At 37.3% G+C, this 24663-nt stretch overlaps 1 protein-coding gene across 2 annotated transcripts; it reads left to right on the top strand.

Moving 5' to 3' along the window:
* The first annotated feature begins 83 nt into the window (after positions 1-83).
* C11H4orf47 (chromosome 11 C4orf47 homolog) lies at positions 84-23673 on the top strand. Of its 2 annotated transcripts, none has more exons than XM_044225602.1 (8): positions 84-303; positions 2596-2731; positions 4489-4708; positions 5700-5837; positions 5932-6007; positions 15616-15795; positions 21391-21560; positions 23438-23673. In XM_044225602.1, exons 2-8 carry the CDS (start codon positions 2632-2634, stop codon positions 23484-23486), a joined length of 933 nt encoding a protein of 310 aa, XP_044081537.1. In that variant the 5' UTR covers positions 84-303; positions 2596-2631; the 3' UTR covers positions 23487-23673. The 2 variants fall into 2 exon arrangements, with proteins under 2 accessions (XP_044081537.1, XP_044081536.1); XM_044225601.1 differs by having other exon boundaries at positions 84-748; positions 2551-2731.
* The last annotated feature ends 990 nt before the right edge of the window (positions 23674-24663 follow it).

Here is a 24663-nt window from a genome sequence, read left to right as displayed (position 1 = left end):
TCTTTCTTATTCTACCCGTACTCTAAAGTCTTTACGCATGTTTCGCACTCTCCACGTATCCTTCCGTAGCGTACTTAGAAACGAGTTCTCCCGTGCCCGAGGCAACGCGTCACAATAAACAGCTGCGGCCACGGTCCACATAGGCAGTGCGCGGAGCGTGCGGAGGCGCTTCGCAGGGAGGCGTCGCGTGCAGGAGTTCGCGCGACTTGGCTCGTGGCCCCTGTCGCTCCTGCGGCAGAGTTAACGCGGACCCGACCTCAGACGACCTGGTGTCGGCTGTCGGACGGGGTGTCCTTCTGAGAGGTGACTTGGTCCTCGGGGCCGCAGGGTGTTGTCCTTTAGACGCGTCCCTACTCAGAGCCTGTTTCCTTAATGGGAAATCATTTTCCTGTCGCTTCAGTTTTCCGCCCCTCCTCCACCGCCCCGTCCCCTCAGCGCTTGAAGCTTAAGGGACCTTGCCAAAATCAGCTTGTGGTACACTTCATCCTGCGCTCGCCGGCTTCGGTTGTAAGCAACCTGGGGCCAGGATCCGGGCCCTTTGAAATGTTTTCCTAGCTTCTGTCCGCGAGCTTTACCCAGAGGAGGGGTTTGCGAAGTGTTTGTTGAATGAACCAACGATTCTGTAAATGTGGATCAGAAGAGTTAAGTAGTGGGAAAATTCAAGGCGGGATCTTCTCTCCTTTCCTTTCCCCCTCTGTGGCTCGCTGGGTCGTGTGCCGGGCGCTGCGCAGACGCTGGAAACACTGGGGTAAGGAAGAGCCAGACTCTCCCCGGTGCCTGCCTTCATGGAGCCTACAGTTTAGTGGAGGGAAACAGCTGTTGATTAAAGGATTCCCACACGTTGTACGTGAACTCATAACCCGTTAGATAAACCTTGGCGAGGGCTTGGGAAGGGAAGTACGTGAGAGATCATTAAAGAAGTGATCAATGAGCTACACAACCCGAAGGATCAGTGTTAGCTGGGGGAACTAAAGGAGTCAGCACGGTGAAGTACTCGCAGGAAGCGAAACAGCAGGTGCCATGGTCCTGTGGCTGCAGCGAGCCTTATCTGAGAATTGGAAGAAGTCAAATGGAGCCCAGGTGCCAGGGAGTGGGGTCCCCCATGGTGACAAATGTGGGTGATAGCGGACTTGGCGAACCTTTTAAAGGATTTGAGTCCGCGAAACAGCACGGGAAACCCTTGTGGTTGGGCAGTGGGATGGAGCTTTGAAACAAGCCGCAGATGAAAGTGATACATCCCTACTGACTGACCTTTGCTTTGAAAACAGACCTGATCAGGGGAAGAGGAGGAATGGGGGTGTGGGGGGTGGGATGGAAGCATATCTTCTTATGCTTTTGTTTAAACGGAATCTCGCGGCCTTGATATTACACATTAGCAATGTTGATGCTCAGATGAGCCCCAGTTGCCTGTGAATACATAGGCAAGTGTGTTTAGGGTCACTGAAATTCAAGACAAAAGGGTCTTACCGAGGATTATAAATTGGGAAGCATAACCCGTGTCTGTTTTATTCAGTAATGTAAGCCCAGTGCATCTAGTTGGTACTTAAAAAAATATTATGGGAGTGCCCTGGTGGCTCAGTCTAAGGGACCCACTCTTGATCTCATCTCAGGTCTTGATCCCAGGGTAGTGCATTCAAGCCCCCCTCTTTGGGGCTCTGCACTAGATATGGAGACCATTTAAAAAACAATATGTATTTTAAAAATATAATGATGTATATAAATATATTTATATAGATACATTTATAAATAAAAATATATTTAAAAATATATAATGATGAAATGGAAGCAAATATTCCTTAGCTCTTGGTTTTCCTTTCCAGAATCTGTTTAATTAAAAAACATCTAAATAAATACTTGAATGTTTAATGTGGTATTTCAGAAGGAAATTCACAATTGCAGTTTGCCCTTTAACAAATACTCTTAATTCATTGTGGATTGTCATTTGTTTTGTTGTTCTTAATTTTTATCTTGCCTAGACAATTGTCCTTTCCCATCCATCCCCTTTGTGAACTAATTTTGCCAGTGACACATTTCTTGTATTCATTTGAAGTTGAGAAAAGAACTATAGGATAACACATAATGACTGTGTGTGTTGTGGATTCTGAAAAACTGTTGTAATTTCCAACATGAGAGACAACGCAGTATGTTTAAATTATTTGCTCTAAACAAAGCATCCTCTCCCCTTATGTAATTGATTTTTAAATATACTTTGAACTTCTCAAAAGAAAGATGTTTTTTACACAGTATTTGTACTATACTATACAGTAACAGTTTTGTCATTTACAACAGATGAATGGCAATGTGACAGATGCTGTCATACACATTTGTTCCTATTTGTGGATACATCACCCAGAGAATCCAGGGGAGGGTTCATGGTCATAATTTTGAATGCTCTATTCCCCTTTAGTCCCACAAAGTAGATTCTTTCCCCCACATAGTTTGGGACATTGTTTTACAGTGAATGCTAATTCCCAGACTGCAAGTAATTTGGACTGAAATTTAATAATTGCCTTTCTCCTGAACTTTTTTCCTGGATTTTTCAACATAAAGTAGGATTTTGCTATAAAAGAAATAACCATAGTGAACCCTCTGAAGTTGTCAATATAGAGAATACCACCAGGAGAAAGAACCATGCCTGTGGAAGGAGGGAAAACGGATATGGAGAGGATTGGCCTCTTCAGTGAGATGGAATATGTTACTGTTGGTGATAAATATGTGTCATCATTTAATCGTAAGTATATCTGGTTTTCTTTACAGCCTAACAGTGGGTATTTACTATATGAAATTTGGGGTTTAATATTTTTATTTTTATTTATTTATTTTAAGATTTTATTTACTTATTGGACAGATAGAGATCACAAGTAGGCAGAGAGGCAGGTAGAGAGGGAGGAGGAAGCAGGCTCCCTGCTGAGCAGAGAGCCCGATGTGGGGCTCCATCCCAGGACCCTGGGACCAACACCTGAGCCAAAGGCAGAGGCTTTAACCCACTGAGCCACCCAGGCGCGCCATGGGGTTTAATATTTTTAAATGGTATTTTTTAATGTTCTGTATTTTAGAGCATTAAGTTTAAAATTGAATAAAATTGTAAAATTTCAATAGCGTTAAGAGAGAACTTAATTATATAAGAACAGGAAGCTCCTTTCACTGGGATACCCTTCCTTTGTATATTCTCTGTCCTAGGTAATTTTACTTCTTTCTGAAGGTGCAGAATAATTTGTTTTTAGCTTATGGTTTCTCAGATGGGACACTTTCTTATGCAAGCAGCATTTACATTTACATGCCAAAAGGCCATACATGACTTACTTTCCTGAAAAGTAAAATACTAAGTGAATAGCTAAGGGATTTTTAGAAAAGTCATAAATAATAAAGAGCTAAAGTAAATAAACATTTTAAATGACTTAGTTAAATTTTTGGTTATTCAGTGACTCCTTTGTTACAAAAAGAATACACTGACGTGAAACATCTCCAAGATAGATTGTTAAATAAAAAAAAAAAATCAAGGTGGAGAATTGTTTATTATATATTATACTAAACATCAAAGATGGAAAAGTAAATGAAAATATTCATTGGGACATGTTTAAACATTCTCTGGAAAACAAAATATCATGATTTCCTGTGGGAGAGGAACTGGATGTATGAGTGTGGGAGGAAAATTTATTGTAAAAACATGTTATTGGATTTGGAACCATGTGAATATATTACCTTTTCAAAAATTTCAATTAAAAAACCAGTGATACAAACTCAATTTAAATAACTTGCTGATTTAAGGATTGTTTGCAGTTCAAAAAAAATTTCAAATTACCGAAGGACTTCCCAAATTGAGGGCTCCTAGATCTAAATTTCAAAAGAAGCTCTAAATGTAAATAAATAAGGCTTTTTAAAAAAAGGCTGTTATAAAAACAGCCTTTTTAAAAAATTGCTGGGCTACTACTATTTTGTTGTATAAATATATCACATTTATTTATCTGCTTTCCTGTTGATGCACATTTGAGTAGTTACTTGTTTTTTCATATTATGAATGAAACAGCTATGAAAATTCTTGTTCACGTCTTTTAGTGAGTATAAACTTCATGTGTGTGGAGTATGTATCCAGGAGGGGAATTGTCTCAGTTTGAGGATGGAATACCTTTCCATTCGACCTAACCCCCCTGCCCCGCCCCCAATAAGTACTTACTGATAATCTCACACAGTGTTTTCTAGTTTATGGATGGGGAAATATTGGTTAAATAACTTTCAGGGTCTTTTTCAGCTCTAAAATTCAGAGTCTATAACCAGGACCTAATTAATAAAATGGTTTAATGGAAACCTCTTAGGTCTTACTGTGAATGTACTTTAACACAGAGCTTTCAGTGAACGTTTCGAGATAGCATTTAGAGCTCAAAAATCACTGGGCCCAATCCCACAGTTTGAAACTTTTCTCAGTTATTTTTCATGTTCTTTAATTATTAGTGAGCTCAAAATTATGATATTCCTAATTTATTTTTAAAGGACCTTTTAATGAGGCTGCAAGCAAAAATAAACAGATGCTACCTGGGGGATCCAAAGAAATGTCGAATCTCCAGGCTGGTTATTTTGATCCCCATTTTGTAAGGATATTTGAAGGTGAAGGCTATGTAAGTCTGAACCAAATGAGGAGATGGCGTATGATGGAAGAAGCCAAAAAAAATCTAGGCAAAGCCTTCCTCCCTAGTAGTGGAGATAAAAAGCCGTGAGTGTTTGGGGAAAAGTCATAGATAAGTCTCCTGTCCTTTTCTCTACTCTAGCTCAAATTGTGTATTATTCTGGAGGACTTAAGAAGTATGATTCATTTTTTAAACCTTTAAACTTGTCTTGGAGGTGGAGACAGTTATATTGGATGATACAGGTTGACAGGTAGTTCTAAGTAGATCCTCATCTCATTAGATTTTTGATTATGTCATTGCTCTCTATTAGTTCATGTAATAAAAGCTGGCTAAATAATGCAAATACATTTGTTTCAAAACCTTGAAAAAACTACCTTGGGTCATCTGTGCCCTTTACTCTTTTTTTTTTTTTTTTTTTTTGCTTTGTAAAAACTTTCAAAATGTATACATAAAAATTATAAAATTAAGAGAAGCCTTTTTTTGATAAAGAAGATAATTTATGAAGATGTTATTTAAAAATCATGGTGAAGATACATGCATGGAGTTTAACAGTATTTTAGTTGTGACAGTTGTTAATGTGAAGGTCCATTTTTTTCTTATCTTTAAACCACTAAACAAAGAAAATCATGTAGTCTGGTATATCATATTATATATAAGCTTTATGATATGACATTAACGCACATTCTGTAATGTCTGTAGAATTTGTGGTGAGGATTGAAGGCCAATTTTGTGCTTAATTGTCCTATTTTTTTGAGGTTAGTAAAGCTGTAATCTCCTGAATTAATGGAAACTATTTTCACTTCCTAGAGATTGTGAAATTTTGTTTATATGGAACATTTAAAATAAGCATAAAAAATAAAAACGTTATCTCACCTGAAAATTTGTGACTTTGGAAAATGGGGGAAATTAAAAACTAAAAACGTTGGTTGCTTTTTTCTTACCAAAGTTAGGCAAGTCAGTTCCGTTGCATATATTTTGTTCCTTTTTCAGTCATTCTTTAAATAAATTGTGATCAAATATGTATAACACAAAATTTGCTGTATTAATTTGCCTCCTTTTTTAAAAACTGTATTTAAGATGTGGTTTAGGAAGCTACTATGGCACATTAGGTGGTCCCGTGCCATTCTTCAGTGCACAGTCAAAACCCAGAGAAAAATATGAGGCACCTGGAAAGAATTTATACACAAACCCAGGAAAGAAAGGAACTGGATATGGGTAAGATGTTTTTCATACTTTCATATAATTTGTTTTGAACTTAAATTTAAATTTCTGAATCTTAAAATCACCATTACTTAATTTCCTCCCTTAGCTATGCAAATATTACCATTGGTAAGCAGTTTTCACACTCTGCTGATTTCTACGATGCACCAAAACTAAATTATAAGGTAAAATAATCTATTTTTAACTTTCTTCAATCTTTCTTAGTTGACCTAGAGAACTCATTTGTGATCTAATTATGCATTGTTTTATTTTATCGGTGTTTGTTTTACTAGGGCCATGGTAGACTGATACTTATGATTTGTGATAATTTTACCTTTTAGATATTGGATATCCATAGCTTGCTATTTATCTTCTCACTCTTCCCAGGATGAGCTTTTATCTCCTGGTATAGTTTACCACATCTACCTTATATCTCTCTCAACTAGCTATGAGACTTCAGTTAACTTGGCCTGATCAGCTATGTCCTATTTTGAGTAGAAGAGCCATGTCTCAAACCTTAGCCATATTCCCACTACACCCTGGTATCTTGTGGCTAATGCAGTAGCGGCAGTACCTGTGGCCTAGTCGAGCCATTATGATCAATGAATGCAATGCAGGAGTGATAGGGGGAAAGGAGAAGGTCGAAGGTAGAGAATGGATGAATACCTACAGAAAAGAGAGAGTGATAGGATGGGAGGAAAGTACTCTATTTAATGATAGAAATAAAAGCTAAATGTACTGGTATATGCCTCTATACTCATTTTATATAATATTTGACTTTGAATGAAACATAGTCACTTATATAGACAAAGCCTACATGGGAATGAGTAGGGGAAACATAAATTTTGGAGCAGTATCAACATAATTTAACAATTTCAATATAACTTAGAGGAAACTGGCATTAAAGTCAAATTCTTTTGGACATTAAACAATAGAACTTAAATGGCAACATTTTATTAGTTTTTGTTGTTGTTGTTGTTGTTTTAGGCATGCAGTCTTCAACAATTTTTCCTTGGTGACTTTAAGCAGCAGTAGGGCCACGAGATAGAAGGATAGTGGCCATTTTTGCGAAGGGGTGTGTCCAAATCCAGGAAAAGTTTTGTATTAAATTGGGCAGAACCTTGGTCATTCAACAAGCATCTTTGTTGCTATGTATGGATTATCACAAAATTATGTATAAGCTGCTTTTCATCTGTAGGAATAGTAATAACATACAAATATACACAAGGCAGTTTTATCAGTGACTCAGTAGTCTTTTTTTTTTAAAGATTTTATTTATGTATTTGAGAGAGAGACAGCATGAACAGGGGGAGGGGAAATGGATAAGCAGACTTCTCACTGAGCAGAGAGCCCAACTCAGGACTCGATCCCAGGTCCCTGGGATCATGACCTGAGCCGAAGGCAGTTACCTAACCGATTGAGCCCCGCGGGTGCCCCAGTAATTAGTCTTATCCTAAACTTTATGTGCATAAAATACTTTTCTCTCCTAATAGTAAAGTTCTGTTCTTATTTTCAGAACTTATTATTTATAAGTCAGAAATTTTATATATTTTTTTAGAATTTTAAAGAGATTACCCTGTTGCATTCTTGCTTGTTTCTGACTAGAAATCTGCTGTCATGCTGATTTTTGTTGTTCTTCTGTATGTACTTACTGTCCTCTCTTCTTTGGCTACTTTTAAGATTTGTATGTTATTCGTTTGAGTAATTTGATTATGATGTGCTTTGGTAGTGTTTTCATCTTGCTTCTTGTTCTTGGAGTTTATTGAGCTTCTTGGATTTGTGGGTTTATAGTTTTCATCAAAGTTGGATTATTTTCAGCTATTATTTATTCAGTTATTTTTTCTGTTCTTTTATCTTTCTCTTCTCTCTCAGGGACCCCTTTTACATATGCATTAAATCTCTTGAAATTGTCCCACAGATTATCAGTGCTCTGTTTGCTTTTTTTCATTTGTTTTACTTCTCTTTTTCCTTTTCTATATTTCATTTTGAATTGTTTCTTTTTCTATGTCCTTAAGGTCACTAATCTATTCTTCTGCAAGATCCGGTATGCTTTCATGTGTGTATTTCTAATCTCACACATTGTGTTTTTGCTCTCCAGAAGTTCTACTTCATTGGTTTTTTAAAAAAATATATCTTGTATGTCTCTATAGTTAGTATACAGTTTGATTATTGTTTCAATTTCCTTTTCTGTTAATTCTAACATCTATGTCAGTTCTTGGTTAATTTTGAATTACTGGTTTTTCTTTGAGGTCATATTTTTCTACTTTGTATTATTAATTATTTTTTTAACAGTATTAATTATATTTATTCTCCTTTGATTAGCATCCCCTAAGAGAATAGAGCATGAGTGAAGTCTTAGAGAATTCAAAGAGGTCTGTTCTGGTTCTCACTACTGTGTGAAATTTTTTTTTTAATAAATTATTTTATTTTTTATAAACATATATTTTTATCCCCAGGGGTACAGGTCTGTGAATTGCCAGGTTTACACACTTCACAGCACTCACCAAAGCACATACCCTCCCCAGTGTCCATAACCCCATTCCCCTTCTCCTAACCCCCCTCCCCCCAGCAACCCTCAGTTTGTTTTGTGAGATTAAGGGTCACTTATGGTTTGTCTCCCTCCCAATCCCATCTTGTTTCATTTATTCTTCTCCTACCCACTTAAGCCCCCATGTTGCATCACCACTTCCTCATATCAAGGAGATCATATGACAGTTGTCTTTCTCCGCTTGACTTATTTCGCTAAGCATGATACGCTCTAGTTCCATCCATGTTGTCGCAAATGGCAAGATTTCATTTCTCTTGATGGCTGCATAGTATTCCATTGTGTATATATACCACTTGTTCTTTATCCATTCATCTGTTGATGGACATCTAGGTTCTTTCCATAGTTTGGCTATTGTGGACATTGCTGCTATAAACATTCGGGTGCACGTGCCCCTTTGGATCACTACGTTTGTATCTTTAGGGTAAATACCCAGTAGTGCAATTGCTGGGTCATAGGGCAGTTCTATTTTCAACATTTTGAGGAACCTCCATGCTGTTTTCCAGAGTGGTTGCACCAGCTTGCATTCCCACCAACAGTGTAGGAGGGTTCCCCTTTCTCCGCATCCTCGCCAGCATCTGTCATTTCCTGACTTGTTGATTTTAGCCATTCTGACTGGTGTGAGGTGATATCTCATTGTGGTTTTGATTTGTATTTCCCTGATGCCAAGTGATATGGAGCACTTTTTCACGTGTCTGTTGGCCATCTGGATGTCTTCTTTGCAGAAATGTCTGTTCATGTCCTCTGCCCATTTCTAGATTGGATTATTTGTTCTTTGGGTGTTGAGTTTGCTAAGTTCTTTATAGATTTTGGACACTAGTCCTTTATCTGATATGTCATTTGAAAATATCTTCTCCCATTCTGTCAGTTGTCTTTTGATTTTGTTAACTGTTTCCTTTGCTGTGCAAAAAGCTTTTCATCTTGATGAAATCCCAATAGTTCATTTTTGCCCTTGCTTCCCTTGCCTTTGGCGATGTTCCTAGGAAGATGTTGCTGTGGCTGAGGTCGAAAAGGTTGCTGCCTGTGTTCTCCTCAAGGATTTTGATGGATTCTTTCTCACATTGAGGTCCTTCATCCATTTTGAGTCTATTTTTGTGTGTGGTGTAAGGAAATGGTCCAATTTCATTTTTCTGCATGTGGCTGTCCAATTTTCCCAACACCATTTATTGAAGAGGCTGTCTTTTTTCCATTGGACATTCTTTCCTGCTTTGTCGAAGATTAGTTGACCATAGAGTTGAGGGTCTATTTCTGGGCTCTCTATTCTGTTCCATTGATCTATGTGTCTGTTTTTGTGCCAATACCATGCTGTCTTGATGATGACCGCTTTGTAATAGAGCTTGAAGTCCGGAATTGTGATGCCACCAACTTTGGCTTTCTTTTTAAATATTCCTTTGGCTATTCGAGGTCTTTTCTGGTTCCATATAAATTTTAGGATTATTTGTTCCATTTCTTTGAAAAAGATGGATGGTACTTTGATAGGAATTGCATTAAATGTGTAGATTGCTTTAGGTAGCATAGACATTTTCACAATATTTATTCTTCCAATCCAGGAGCATGGAACATTTTTCCATTTCTTTGTGTCTTCCTCAATTTCTTTCATGAGTACTTTATAGTTTTCTGAGTATAGATTCTGTGCCTCTTTGGTTAGGTTTATTCCTAGGTATCTTATGGTTTGGGGTGCGATTGTAAATGGGATTGACTCCTTAATTTCTCTTTCTTCTGTCTTGTTGTTGGTGTAGAGAAATGCAACTGATTTCTGTGCATTGATCTTATATCCTGACACTTTACTGAATTCCTGTACAAGTGCTAGCAGTTTTGGAGTGGAGTCTTTTGGTTTTTCCACATAGAGTATCATATCATCTGCGAAGAGTGATAGTTTGACTTCTTCTTTGCTGATTTGGATGCCTTTAATTTCCTTTTGTTGTCTGATTGCTGAGGCTAGGACTTCTAGTACTATGTTGAATAGCAGTGGTGATAATGGACATCCCTGCCGTGTTCCTGACCTTAGCGGAAAAGCTTTCCGTTTTTCTCCATTGAGAATGATATTTGCAGTGGGTTTTTCATAGATGGCTTTGATGATATTGAGGTATGTGCCCTCTATCCCTACACTTTGAAGGGTTTTGATCAGGAAGGGATGCTGTACTTTGTCAAATGCTTTTTCAGCATCTATTGAGAGTATCATATGGTTCTTGTTCTTTCTTTTATTGATGTGTTGTATCACATTGACTGATTTGTGGATGTTGAACCAACCTTGCAGCCCTGGAATGAATCCCACTTGGTCGTGGTGAATAATCCTTTTAATGTACTGTTGAATCCTATTGGCTAGTATTTTGGTGAGAATTTTCGCATATGTGTTCATCAAGGATATTGGTCTATAGCTCTCTTTTTTGATGGGATCCTTGTCTGATTTTGGGATCAAGGTGATGTTGGCCTCATAAAATGAGTTTGGAAGTTTTCCTTCCATTTCTATTTTTTGGAACAGTTTCAGGAGAATAGGAATTAGTTCTTCTTTAAATGTTTGGTAGAATTCCCCCGGGAAGCCGTCTGGCCCTGGGCTTTTGTTTGTTTGGAGATTTTTGATGACTGTTTCAATCTCCTTACTGGTTATGGGTCAGTTCAGGCTTTCTATTTCTTCCTGGTTCAGTTGTGGTAGTTTATATGTTTCTAGGAATGCATCCATTTCTTCCAGATTGTCAAATTTGTTGGCGTAGAGTTGCTCCTAGTATGTTCTTATAATAGTTTGTATTTCTTTGGTGTTAGTTGTGATCTCTCCTCTTTCATTTATGATTTTATTTATTTGGGTCCTTTCTCTTTTCTTTTTGATAAGTCTGGCCAGGGGTTTATCAATTTTATTAATTCTTTCAAAGAACCAGCTCCTAGTTTTGTTGCTTTGTTCTATTGTTTTTTTGGTTTCTATTTCATTGATTTCTGCTCTGATCTTTATGATTTCTCTTCTCCTGCTGGGCTTAGGGTTTCTTTCTTATTCTTTCTCCAGCTCCTTTAGGAGTAGGGTTAGGTTGTGTACCTGAGACCTTTCTTGTTTCTTGAGAAAGGCTTGAACCGCTATATATTTTCCTCTCAGGACTGCCTTTGTTGTGTCCCACAGATTTTGAACTGTTGTGTTTTCACTATCATTTGTTTCCATGATTGTTTTCAATTCTTCTTTAATTTCCCGGTTGACCCATTCATTCTTTAGAAGGATGCTGTTTAGTCTCCATGTATTTGGGTTCTTTCCAAACTTCCTCTTGTGGTTGAGTTCTAGCTTCAGAGCATTGTGGTCTGAAAATATGCAGGGAATGATCCCAATCTTTTGATACCGGTTGAGTCCTGATTTAGGACCGAGGATGTGATCTATTCTGGAGAATGTTCCATGTGCACTAGAGAAGTGCACATTGCTTTGGGATGAAATGTTCTGAATATATCTGTGATGTCCATCTGGTGCAGTGTGTCATTTAAGGCCTTTATTTCCTTGTTGATCTTTTGCTTGGATGATCTGTCCATTTCAGTGAGGGGAGTGTTAAAGTCCCCTACTATTATTGTATTATTGTTGATGTGTTTCTTTGATTTTGTTATTAATTGGTTTATATAGTTGGCTGCTCCCACGTTGGGGGCATAGATATTTAAAATTGTTAGATCTTCTTGTTGGACAGACCCTTTGAGTATGATATAGTGTCCTTCCTCATCTCTTATTATAGTATTTGGCTTAAAATCTAATTGATCTGATATAAGGATTGCCAGTCCTGCTTTCTTCTGATGTCCATTAGCATGGTAAATTCTTTTCCACCCCCTCACTTTAAATCTGGAGGTGTCTTCGGGCTTAAAATGAATTTCTTGGAGGCAACATATAGATGGGTTTTGGTTTTTTATCCATTTTGATACCCTGTGTCTTTTGATTTGGGCATTTAGCCCATTAACATTCAGGGTAACTATTGAGAGATATGAATTTAGTGCCATTGTATTGCCTGTAAGGTGACTGATATTGTATATTGTTTCTGTTCCTTTCTGATCTACCACTTGTAGGCTCTCTCTTTGCTTAGAGGAACCCTTTCAATATTTCCTGTAGAGCTGGTTTGGTGTTTGCAAATTCTTTCAGTTTTTGTTTGTCCTGGAAGCTTTTAATCTCTCCTTCTATTTTCAATGATAGCCTAGCTGGATATAGTATTCTTGGCTGCATGTTTTTCTCGTTTAGTGCTCTGAAAATATCACGCCAGCTCTTTCTGCCTGCCAGGTCTTTGTGGATAAGTCAGCTGCCAATCTAATATTTTTACCATTGTATGTTACAGACTTCTTTTCCTGGGCTGCTTTCAGGATTTTCTCTTTGTCACTAAGACTTGTAAATTTTACTATTAGGTGATGGGGTGTGGGCCTATTCTTATTGGTTTTGAGGGGCGTTCTCTGAATCTCCTGAATTTTGATGCTCGTTCCCTTTGCCATATTGGGGAAATTCTCCCCAATAATTCTCTCCAGTATACCTTCTGTTCCCCTCTCTCTTTCTTCTTCTGGAATCCCAATTATTCTAATGTTGTTTTGTCTTATGGTGTCACTTATCTCTCGAATTCTCCCCTCATGGTCCAGTAGCTGTTTGTCCCTCTTTTGCTCAGCTTCTTTATTCTCTGTCATTTGGTCTTCTATATCGCTAATTCTTTCTTCTGCCTCATTTATCCTAGCAGTGAGAGCCTCCATTTTGATTGTACCTCATTAATAGCTTTTTTGATTTCAACTTGGTTATATTTTAGTTCTTTTATTTCTCTAGAAAGGGCTTTTATATCTCCCGAGAGGGTTTCTCTAATATCTTCCATGCCTTTTTCGAGCCCAGCTAGAACCTTGAGAATTGTCATTCTGAACTCTAGATCTGACATATTACCAATGTCGGTATTGATTAGGTCCCTAGCCTTCGGTACTGCCTCTTGTTCTTTTTTTTTGTGGTGAATTTTTCCGCCTTGTCATTTTGTCCAGATAAGAGTATATGAAGGAGTAAGTAAAATACTATAAGGGTGGCAACAACCCCAGGAAAATATGCTTTAACCAAATCAGAAGAGATCCCTAATCGTGAGGGGGGAGAAAGGGGATAAAAAGAGGTTAAAAAAAAAGGAATTAAAAAAAGAAAACGAATAAAGAAAAGTATGAAAAAGAAAAAAATATATATATTAGATAAACTAGTTAAAAAACGTTAAAAATGAAAAGGGTAAAAGTTAAAAAAATTAGCAAAAGAAGAGAAAAAAGAAATGAAAAAGAAAAGAATTACTTTAACCGCAAGACTAAAAAATCACAGGGAGAAAGCCATGAGTTCCGTGCTTTGCTTTCTCCTCCTCTGGAATTCTGCTGCTCTCCTTGGTATTGAAACCGCACTCCTTGGTAGGTGAACTTGGTCTTGGCTGGATTTCTTGTTGATCTTTTGGGGGAAGGGCCTGGTGTAGTGATTCTCAAATGTCTTTGCCCCAGGCGGAATTGCACCGCCCTTACCAGGGGCCGGGCTGAGTGATCTGCTCGGCTTTGCTTTCAGGAGCTTTTGTTCCCTGAGCGCTTTCCGTAGAGTTCCGGAGGACGGGAATACAAATGGTGGCCTCCTGGTCTCCGGCCGGAGGAGCCGAGAGCCCGGGGCCCCACTCCTCAGTGCGCCCTCAGAGAGCAGCGCCCAGTAACTCCCGTCTGCCTGACCTCCGGCCGCGCTCCGAGCTCACCGAGCCTGCGGCCGGTTCAAGGTAACCCCGAGCTGCGAGCGCACTGTCGGCTCTGTCTCTGCAGCCGGCTTTCCCGTTCCAATACCCTCAAGCTCTGCGACACTCAGACACCCCCGATCCTTCTGTGACTCTGCAGGACCTGAGGCCACGCTGAACCCGCGTGGGCTTCGCCCCGGTTTAGCCTCTAGAGCGATGTCCCTCAGCGGAACAGACTTTTCAAAGTCCCGATTTTGTGCTCCGTTGCTCCGCCGCTTGCCGGGAGCCGGCCCCTCCCCCCGGGGTCTATCTTCCCGTCGCTTTGGATTCACTTCTCCGCCAGTCCTACCTTTCAGAAAGTGGTTGTTTTTCGGTTTCCAGAATTGCTGTTCTTCTCTTCGATCTGCCGATGGATTTGCAGGTGTTTGCAATCTTTAGATAAGCTCTCTAGCTGATCTCCTGCTAGCCGAAGTAGTCTCAGCCTGCTGCTTCTCTGCCATCTTGACTCCTCCCCTATTAATGATTTTTGATTGGATGTCAGGCACTGTGACATTTACTTTGTTGAGTGCTGTATGTTTTCTTATATTATAAAAATTCTTGGGCTTTGTTCTGGGATGCAGTGAAATGACTTGGAAACTGTTGGAATTTTTTCAGGTCTCACTTTTAAGATTTGTTAGGTGGGATAGGAGCAATGCTCAATCTAGGGCTAATTGTCCCAGCTACTGAGGTCACCCCTTTCTGCATGCTCTACCCCGGGCCCTAGCAGCCATGTTTTCCAGTATAGCTGATGGAACCAGGACTGTTGCCAGCCCTCTGGTAAGAGCCAGGCACTGTTACCTTTAGTCTTTTAAGATGGTTCTTTTTTTGCCTTTGAGTAGTTTACTCATATATAATTTTTTAAAACATTTTATTTATGTATTTGACAGACAGAGATCACAAGTAGGCAGAGAGTCAGGCAGAGAGGGAAAGAGAGAGAGGAGGAAGCAGACTCCCCACTGAGCAGAGAGCCCGATGTTGGACTCAGTCCCAGGACCTTGAGATCATGACCTGAGCCGAAGGCAGAGGCTTAACCCACTGAGCCACCCAGGCACCCCCTATTTACTCACATATATGTGCTGATATGTACTCAACTGAATACTACAGTGCAGGGGTTGGTAAAACAAACACAATATTCTAGCAAAAGGTGATCTTTAAAGCATTGCTTTATGGTACCTGCATCAGCATCACCTGGGGTGACTGACAAAACTACAGATTTGAGGATCGTCTAGCAGACCAAGAGGATCAGAAATCTTTGAGAGAAGAGCTTGTAATTTGTATTTTAAATAAATTATCAAGAATTTCCTATGAAAACTAAAATTTGAGAAACACTACCCAAAAGAATAAATTGAATGGTTATCCTTACCACTGTGGTGTGGAAGAGGTGGTATCTTTTGTATCATAGAAACAAAACATAACAAATGAATGTTTTAAAGTGAACCTAGCAGTATATATTTAAAAAATCTACATGCATGTTTTAAAATATAAAAGAAAAATTTAACTGTTACTGCTAATTTGAATCATTTGTTACATAGTTTCAAACTCTGATTTACAGAAGGAGAATGAAGAACACCACCGTTTAGTTAAAGGAACACCTTTCAAGTTAAACCTTTACCCAAGGGAATATTTTGATACCAATCCTTATTCGTTTGAGAAAGCTTTACCACCAATTAAAAAAACAGAGAAGAAAGAATTACTTTCACACCCCTTTAAGCCATCTTCTCCAGGTAAAAAGGTAAGTTAAAAAAATTTTAATTAGAGATTATTACACATTATAAAGAACTGTTGCTTCTTTCTGTCAAATCATTTTATTAGCCATGTAAATAACAAACTTCTGTCTATGATTCACATTGGTATTGTGCACAGTAAGAATTGTGAAATTTATTTTAACAAAATTATGAAAAGTCACAAAGCCTGGCTAGTATAGGGAATAATGGAGTTCTTGAAATAATTATTTATGACTTTAAGTGTATTTCAGTTTACAATGAATTTTCTCAGTGCCTCTCTAGATCTTAGGCACAAAACCCACGAAAATCCAGACTATCTTTTAGTTTGTGAAATGGTGATTAAAATGAATTCTTTCCTACTCTGCTGAGGTTTACAAGTGTGAATAAAAGTAAAAATGCTTCTTATAGTTTACAAACCTTAGTATTCTGTGCATTGCCTGTTCATTTTCCCTGAAGATTTTTCTACTGGGATATTTGTCTTTTTCATATTGATTTATAAGATCTTTTAATGTGTAAATGATATTTTGTCATTTGTGTTGAAAATAATTTTTTTTAGTCTTGAACCTTTGACTTCATTTATGGTATTTTGTGCTATTCAGAAATTTGATAATTTGATGTGGTCAAATTTATCAATTCTTTGTGCTGAGTTTTATATCATTCTCAGAATCACTTTCCTTACCACCAATATTATAGAAATATACATTTTTTATTCCTTCTATTAGTGTTACACTTTTGCATTTAAATCTTCACTTGAAATATGTTTTGACATGAGCAAGATAAGGATTCAGGTTTTGTCTTTCTCAAAATCCAGGGTTTCTCTTTTCCCCTCAGAGATTTTATTCATTTAGAGTGTGTGCAAGTGGGGGGAGGGCCAGAGGGACAGGGAAAGCAGACTTCATGCTGAGCAGGGAGCTGGACTTGATCTCAGGACCTTGGGATCATGACCTGAGCTGAAGGCAGACGCTTAACCGCTTAACTTACTGAGCCACACAGGCGCCCCTCAAAATCCAGTTTTTAAGGCAGGGGGAAACTTTGGGGGAGGATGTGCTCTGTATCTTGATTGCAGTCATGGTTTCAAGGGTATATGCAACTCTCAAAAGTCATAGAATTGTAACTTTAAATGGGTGGTTTACTGTACGTGAATTAGACTTCAAGAAAACTGGTTTTTTAAAAAGACACTAATATCACTGATAGAATAATTTTTAATACCACCGCTTTGAAATGGCACCCTTGTCAAGTCAAAATTCCCATTTTCCCCTTCAATTTCCATTTTGTTTGATGTTTATTTCTACCTATACCAAGCTACTTTTAATTACTATTACTTTTTAATTTGGGATGGTCTAGTTTTTTCTTGCTTCTCTTTAAAAAAATTACATTGGCTATTCTCCCACATTTACTCTCTAGAACTTTGAGGTTATTTTCTAAAGATTTGGGGAGAAAGGTGATGTTTGGTATTTTGCTTAAAAGTTAAATCTTCAGATTTTTGGATATATTAGCATATTTATGATTTGAATCTTCTCATCTAGAAATAAACTACTTATAAAAACCTCTAGTACCTTGTAGAATTCTATATTTTACTTCACACAGGTTTATATACCCTGTATTTTATGTATTTTAAGGCTCTAGTCAACAGTTTTTTTTTCCCATCATATATTCCCTTATGTAATTTATCTTTATAAAAACATTTGATAATTGACTATTTCATTAAATTTTCTTATGTTCTAATGGGTATTACTTGATTCTCTTTAGATTTTCAGATATATGATTACATTATCTGCAAATAATTTTGCTCCCTCCTTTCCAGTATTTATAGCTCTTAAGTCATGTTTGTGTCCAATAGCTTAGGTTAGCAGTGGTGGCCATCCTTTGCCTTATTCTTGAATTTACTGAATTACTTGAATTTTTTCTAGTGTTTCATATTTATAGATGCCAAAAATAGGGATAAATCAGGAATGTATGTAGAATTATATTGAATGTTTTGGTGTAATCTACTTAGACCATTTTTTTCTCTTTTTGACTTGTTATAAGGTGAATAATAATAATAGATTTCTTGGGATGAATCCCACTTAGCCATGTTGTATTAATCTCGAAGTGTACTAGTTTATTTTATTTGTTAATATTTTAAGTATTTTTGCATCAATAACTTTAAGTGTAACTGGTCTGTCCATTTTTTTTGTATGCTTTGATCTATTTTGTTATGAGTAGATGTTAGCATAGATTCAAAACAATCTATGTGTCCTCAAGTGGAAAACTTGAAATATTACAATTATATATTTTAATTTAATTTTCATGTATATTTGGCTTAGATACTGTAAGATAAAGAATGCCTTCTTAAATGGTTTATTATGATTCTGTAGAGTTTTCTTAGTAGCTATATATAATAAAAAGATTAAAATTGTGGCAAATCAGCTTAAAAAGTCAAGGAAATTATCTCTTTTATGCACAGGTCAAAAAATAATTTTGATTGACTTCTCTTAGTAGACTATAAAAAAAGTATAAAATAGATCACATTTTCCTCTCCATTTCTGTTTCTATGTACTATTCCTTATTTTTTTAAGTTTTTATTTTTTTATATCTTTTTCATCATTGACTGATATTTAATAAACTAATGTTATGTCAGCCTCCCAGTTGGACAGATCTTACCTTTGGCCTCTTCTCTGAGCATCCTCTGGTTCTGAGCCCCCAGCTCCTTTCTGTATCAAAATATATTTGACCTAAGTCTTATTCCCTCAGTAATAGGTTCACTCCTTAACTAGATGATAGCCTGATCTGGTAAACTCTTACTAAAATATTAATACTTGACAGGAATTTGGAATATTACCTTTTTGTAAACATTTGCATTTTAATAGAGAACTCTTGTAAATTACAGTGTCTTGCCCCATAAAATTGGTGGCAGGGAGACTGCTGGTATTTGAACAGTACAGGCAAACTTAGTTTTATTGGGCTTTGCTTTACTGTGCTTCACAGATACTGGTTGTTGTTGTTGTTGTTGTTTTTTAACAAATTGCAGGTTTGTGGCAATCCTGTTTGGAGCACGTCTATTGACACCATTTTCCCAACAGTATTTGCTTGCTTTGTGTCTCTGTGTCACATTTTAATACTTTTTGCAATATTTTGAACTTCTTTACTATTAGTATATTTGTTATGGTGATCTGTGATCAATGTGATCTTTGCTGTTACTATTGTCATTGTTTGTGCCGGGGGTAACAGGAATACCGCCTATGTAAGACGGTGAACTTAACTGATCAGTGTCGTGTGTTCTGACTGCTCCTTGGACTGGCCATTCTCCCTTGAAATTCCCCCTTCCCCGAGAACCAGTAATATTGAGATTAGGCCAATTAATAACCCTGCGATAGTGTTCATGTGAAAGGAGGAGTTGCATGTGTCACTTTATTATTTTTTTTTAGAGAGGGAGAAAGAGACAGAGTTGGAGAGAGAAGGTACAGAGGAGAGGGAGGGAGAAATCTCAAGCAGACTTTCTGAGTGCAGAGCCCTATGAGGGGCTCGATCTCACGAACCTGAGATCATGGCCTGAGCCAAAATCAAGAGTCAGAAGCTTAATGGACAGAGCCACCCAGGTGCCCTGCATATCTCACTTTAAATCACATGCTAGAAATGATGAAGACATATCAAAAGCAGAGATAGGCTGAAAGGCTAGGAATGTTGTGCCAAACAGTTACTCAAATTGTGAATGTAAAGGAACAGTTCTTGAAGGAAATTAAAAGTGCTACTCCAATACACATAAATGATAGGAAGCAAAACCCGCTTCTTGCTGATGGAGAAAGTTTTAGTGTTTAGAAGATCAAGGCTGCCTCAACATTTCCTTATGCCAAAGCAAGGCCCCCCCTCTTTCCTATGAAAGCTGAGAGAAGTAAAGAAGCTGCAGAAGAAAAGTTGAAGCTAGCTGAAGTTGGTCCATGAGGTTTAAGGAAGGAAGCCATTTCTGTAACATAAAAGTGTAAGGTAAAGCAACAAGTGCTGATTCAGCTGCAGCAAATTACAGCTAAGAAGACCTAGCTAAGAGAATTCATGATGGTGGCTACGCTCAGCAACAGATTTTTAATGTAGATGAAACAGCCTTTTATTGGAAGAAGATACCATCTATGACTTCAAGAGCTGGAGAGGAGAGTTCACTGCCTGGTTTCAAAGCTACAAAGGACAGGCTGGCTCTCTTGTTAGGGGCTAATGCAGCTGGTGGCTTTAAGTTGAATCCAGTGCCCACTTACAATAACCAAAATTGTAGGGCCCTTAAGAATTACGATAAATCTACTCTGGGTTCTGTAAAGCGAACAACAAAGCCTGGATGACAGCACATTTGTTTATGACAGGATTTACTGAATATTTTAAGCCTACAGTTGAGACCTACTGCTCAGAAAAAAAAAAAAGATTCAAAGTATTACTGGTTATTGACAATACCTCTGGTCACCCAAGAGTGATGGCAATATACGATGAGATTTGTTGTTTTCATGCTTGTTAACACATCTATTCAGCAGCCCATGGATCATAGAATAAATTCAACTTTCAAGTCTTATGATTTAAGAAATACATATCATAAGGCTATAGCTGTCATAGATAGTGACTCCTCTGATGGATCTGGGCAGTCACTTGAAAGCCTTCTGGAAAGGATTCACGATTCTAGATGCTATTAAGAATATCGATAATTCATGGGAAGAGGTTAAAATATCAACATTAACAGTCTGGAGGTTGATTCCAACCCTCATGGTTGACTTTGAGGGGTTCCAACTTCAGTGGAGGAAGGAACTGAAGATGGGGTGGAAACAGCAAGAAAACTGGAATCAGAAGAGGAGCCCGGAGATGGGACTGAACTGCTACCATCTCGTGATCAAAGTTTAATGGATGAGGGGTTGCTTCTTATGTCTGAGCAAAGAAAGTGGTTTATTAAGATGGCATCTACTCCTGATGAAGATGCTGTGAAGATTGTTGAAATGACAACAAAGGATTTAGAATATGACATAAATTTAGGTGAAAAAGCAGCAGCAGGGTTTGAGAGGATCGACTCCAATTTGAAAGAGGTTCTCTGCTGTGGGTAAAACATTGTCAAGCAGGTTGCATGTTACAAGGAAATCATTCATGAGAGGAAGAGTCAATCAATATGGCAAACTTGATTGTCTTATTTTAAGAAATTTCCACAGCCACACTAACCTTCAGCAGTCACCACCTGGTCAGTAAGCAACATCAAGGCAAAAATTTCCATCAGCAAAAAATAATGATTCACTGAAAGCTCAAATGACATTTAGTAATTTTTGCTTTTAGCAGTAAAACTTTATTAAATTAAGGTATGTGCATTGTTCTTTTTGACACTATCCTATTACACAATAGACTCTAGCATAGTATGAATATAACTTTAAATGTACTGAGAAACCAAAAAAATGATTTAACTTGCTTTTTGTGATATTCATTTCATTGCAGTTGTCTTGAACTGAACCCCCAATATCTCTGAGGTATGTCTGTATAGACAACTTTCTTTAAATGTAAAACCAACTCTGTAGACAATACACAAATATATTTGAACTTCCTCAAAATCTAATTTTGTTAGAAGCAGTTTTCAAAACTACATTAGATTGTCTCATTTTTATTTGTAGGCTGGTGGAATGAAAGCAGGAACATTTGACCCTTACCCTTCACATTCTGCTGACCCTTATGTGGTTAAATTGGCAACCCAGATTTCCAGCAAAGATGCTAAGATTTTCCACCCACCAGGTGGACCAAAGAGCAGACCGGTTGAAAGTATAATGACTTTGAATGTCAAAAGGTAGTAATATGTTATCTTAGCCTGTAAACTAAGAAAAATTGTTTTTGACTTTTTGATCCCTAATATCTCTTATTTATACATACTTGAAACAATGACATATCTAGGTGCCTTTGAAAATCTCAGCTCCTTTTATGTAGAGGCTCTCCCATGTAGAAGTTTCCCTATATTCTGAAATTTCTAATAGAAAAATCCCAATTTATCTGTAAAAACTATTCTGTTCACTATTTTTAAAGCAAATCTGTAGTATCATTATGAGTTGTTTGAGGCTGTTTAGATATTTATAGTTCAGTTAGCAGTACAGTTAACATTGTTTTTCAAGGGGTGTTTTGATCTTTGTTAAATTATTATCTTTATGTGGGCTTCAGGCTCTCAGTAATTATGAGGAATTCTAATGACACTTAAGACCTCTTAAGTTTGAAATAATCTTTTATGAAATTTTCTAGGAAATATTTTGGTTAGTTAAAAAAGCTATCAGCATCACTTTATAATGCTTTAAAGAAAAGTATATTATTAAAGTATCTTAAAAGTTCAATTTACCCAAGGTTTGAGCACTCTCAAAACTGAAAAAAGTTCTCAGGAGTTCAAAATATAAATTAGAGAAGGACAATCCATCATTCCTTCTTTGTGTCCAAGATAATGCATAAGTGGAAGAATTGATTTGGTTACCTTTCTATCTATTCACTGAAAAAGTTTTATTACAAATTAAGCTAATTTATATATTTCTAACTTCAGTGTAACCGTACACTAGATTAGGTAAAGGACACCAAACTCATAATCTTTTCTTTCACTAAAATATCTCAGTACATCTGTATCACTGTGAGCAGTGATTATAATGTAAATCTTACTCTCCTATCTCCAAAATAAGACTGCTCATCATTATTTATGTAATCTGTTGTCTAAAGGCATAATATTCTAAGGGACTAGTTGGTGGAAATGTGAATATATGGAGTCCTTCTCTCATGTCCTTTGATCTTCATCCTTTGGCAAGCCTCTTTTCTATCAGTACTCTGCCCAGCTCCCCAGCTCTATCTACATAATACAGAACCAGAGGGTAAAATTGGAATTTTCTTCACCACACTTACCCTCAAATAGATGTGTTTTTTTTGCGGAGGTGGGGGAGGGGGGCAGTTGCAGGTTTTCCGAGTGTGCTTTTCTATCCATAGAACAGACCTGAGAAAGTTCTATGATAAATTTGTTTGTAGCAGAGAGAAGAATAACTGATTGCTCTTTTGGATAATCAGAAGTTTATCTTCTGTTTAGCAATTTTGAGTTTATTGATACTTTTTATATTGTTGTAAATATTATCCAAAAGCAAGTTTTAGCTTTTTTTTTACCCCAATTTTATTTATTTATTTAAAGATTTTATTTATTGATTTATTTGTTTGTTTATTTTAGACGGCTTGCAAGTAGGGGGAAAGGCAGAGTGAGAGGGGGAGAGAGAATCCCAAGCAGACTGCACCAAGTGCAGAGCCTGATGCAGGGCTCCATTCCACATCCCCAAGATCATATGACCAGTCAAAATCAAGTCAGATGCTCAACTGACTAAACCACCCAAGCATCCCTTACCCTAATTATTTATTTGTAGGCTGGTGTCTGCTTAAGATTCTTTCTCTCTCTCTCCCTTTGGCCTCCCCTCCCCTGCCCGCCTTTCTGCTCTGCCTGCTCACATACATGCATTCTCTCTGTGTGGTATTTAAAATTGGTCCTCCAAAATAATTTTTCCCTCTTAATTTATATTTTAAGTGACACTTTTTAATCTGGTGAGAGAGTTTGGTTTTGGATGATTAATTTTTTATTGCAAAACTTTTTTTATAAGAATATACAGCTATATTACCTGCACCTAAAAAATTAAATGTGCATTTATTTTCCAATTTTAGGGCACTAAATACGAAGAACTACAAGACTGCTTCAGTACAGTCCTATTAGCATCTGGAAGACAAATAGCTTTCTAGGTTGTGACTACCAATAATTCATTATCGAGTGCTAACTATTTGTAAAAAACATAAGATGTGGAACATATCTCAAACATTTGAAAGATATTTAAGCCTGAAATTCTAATATTCTTCCTTGCTTTAGTACTATTACTTAACAAATAAACAGTATTTCTTAATAATTTAATATATGGTTATTGATCTTTGTTTAGATATGTGTTCTGGGGAGAATATAATGTTTAGACCTTCCATAGTGCTGTCTGTCATTTGAAAGCTTAGTCCTAATGTTGAAGAATTGCAAGCCTGGAAAGCCAGGGTGAAGGCTGGGGCTGGTGGGATAGAAAGAGCACATTAAGTTCTTACCTTGTGTTTCTTCCTGGAGGTATCTGAAAGTTGGAATGACAGCTTATCCAGGTGTCACAGCCCATTAAAGCATTCTTAACATCAAAAAGAAATATGGATCCACTCCTATTGCATAGATTAATGTATACACTTTATAGAGTGAGGTAAATGTCTCCTTTTATGTGCTTTCATGCCTTCTATTTATGGCCTGTGTAAAACTTCATGTTAGCCAGTGGCAGCCCCAGGATGAGTTGGAGGAAGGGAAAATGGGGAATGCCCTTTTAGTTGAGTATCTTATAAAAATACAAAGTTAAAAGGTAGATGAAGTTTGTTTTTGGTGTCCTGTCATGCGCATTTGTAGCTGTCCAAAGCTGCCTCTCCTGAACATCTCCCTCGAGGTCTTATTCCCTTGTTCCCAGATTATCTCTTTTTCATTTTCCCTACCACTTTAAAAAATACCTGTTCTTAAAAGATATGATTTACAGACATACTGTAATTTACAGTAAGGTCTTTATTAACAATCCTTATTCAATTGGGGGTGGTAGTGGTAGTATTTAAAAAAGGAAATTTGTTATCTCTATTAATGTAATATATTGGGGAAGTTATTTTTGATCCATGGTGATTTCCTTAGTTCTTGTCCTTTTGCCATTCTAGACTTCTCAGAGCTGGAAATCAGAATATATAAAGGCTGCAGTAGTCTTCTTTTCAACCTGCTTTTTTTTTTTTTGGCAGAGGGGATTTATGTCAATTCAGCTGAATCTGGCTTTTAAGAGGATTACAGATGGTACAGAAAATTTTTACTGTTGTAATATGTATCTATTACACAAACA

This window comes from Neovison vison, chromosome 11 (genome assembly GCF_020171115.1).
Source record: "Neovison vison isolate M4711 chromosome 11, ASM_NN_V1, whole genome shotgun sequence".
In the NCBI taxonomy this organism is placed as follows: domain Eukaryota; kingdom Metazoa; phylum Chordata; class Mammalia; order Carnivora; family Mustelidae; genus Neogale; species Neogale vison.
This window is presented reverse-complemented; position numbering and strand designations above follow the sequence as displayed.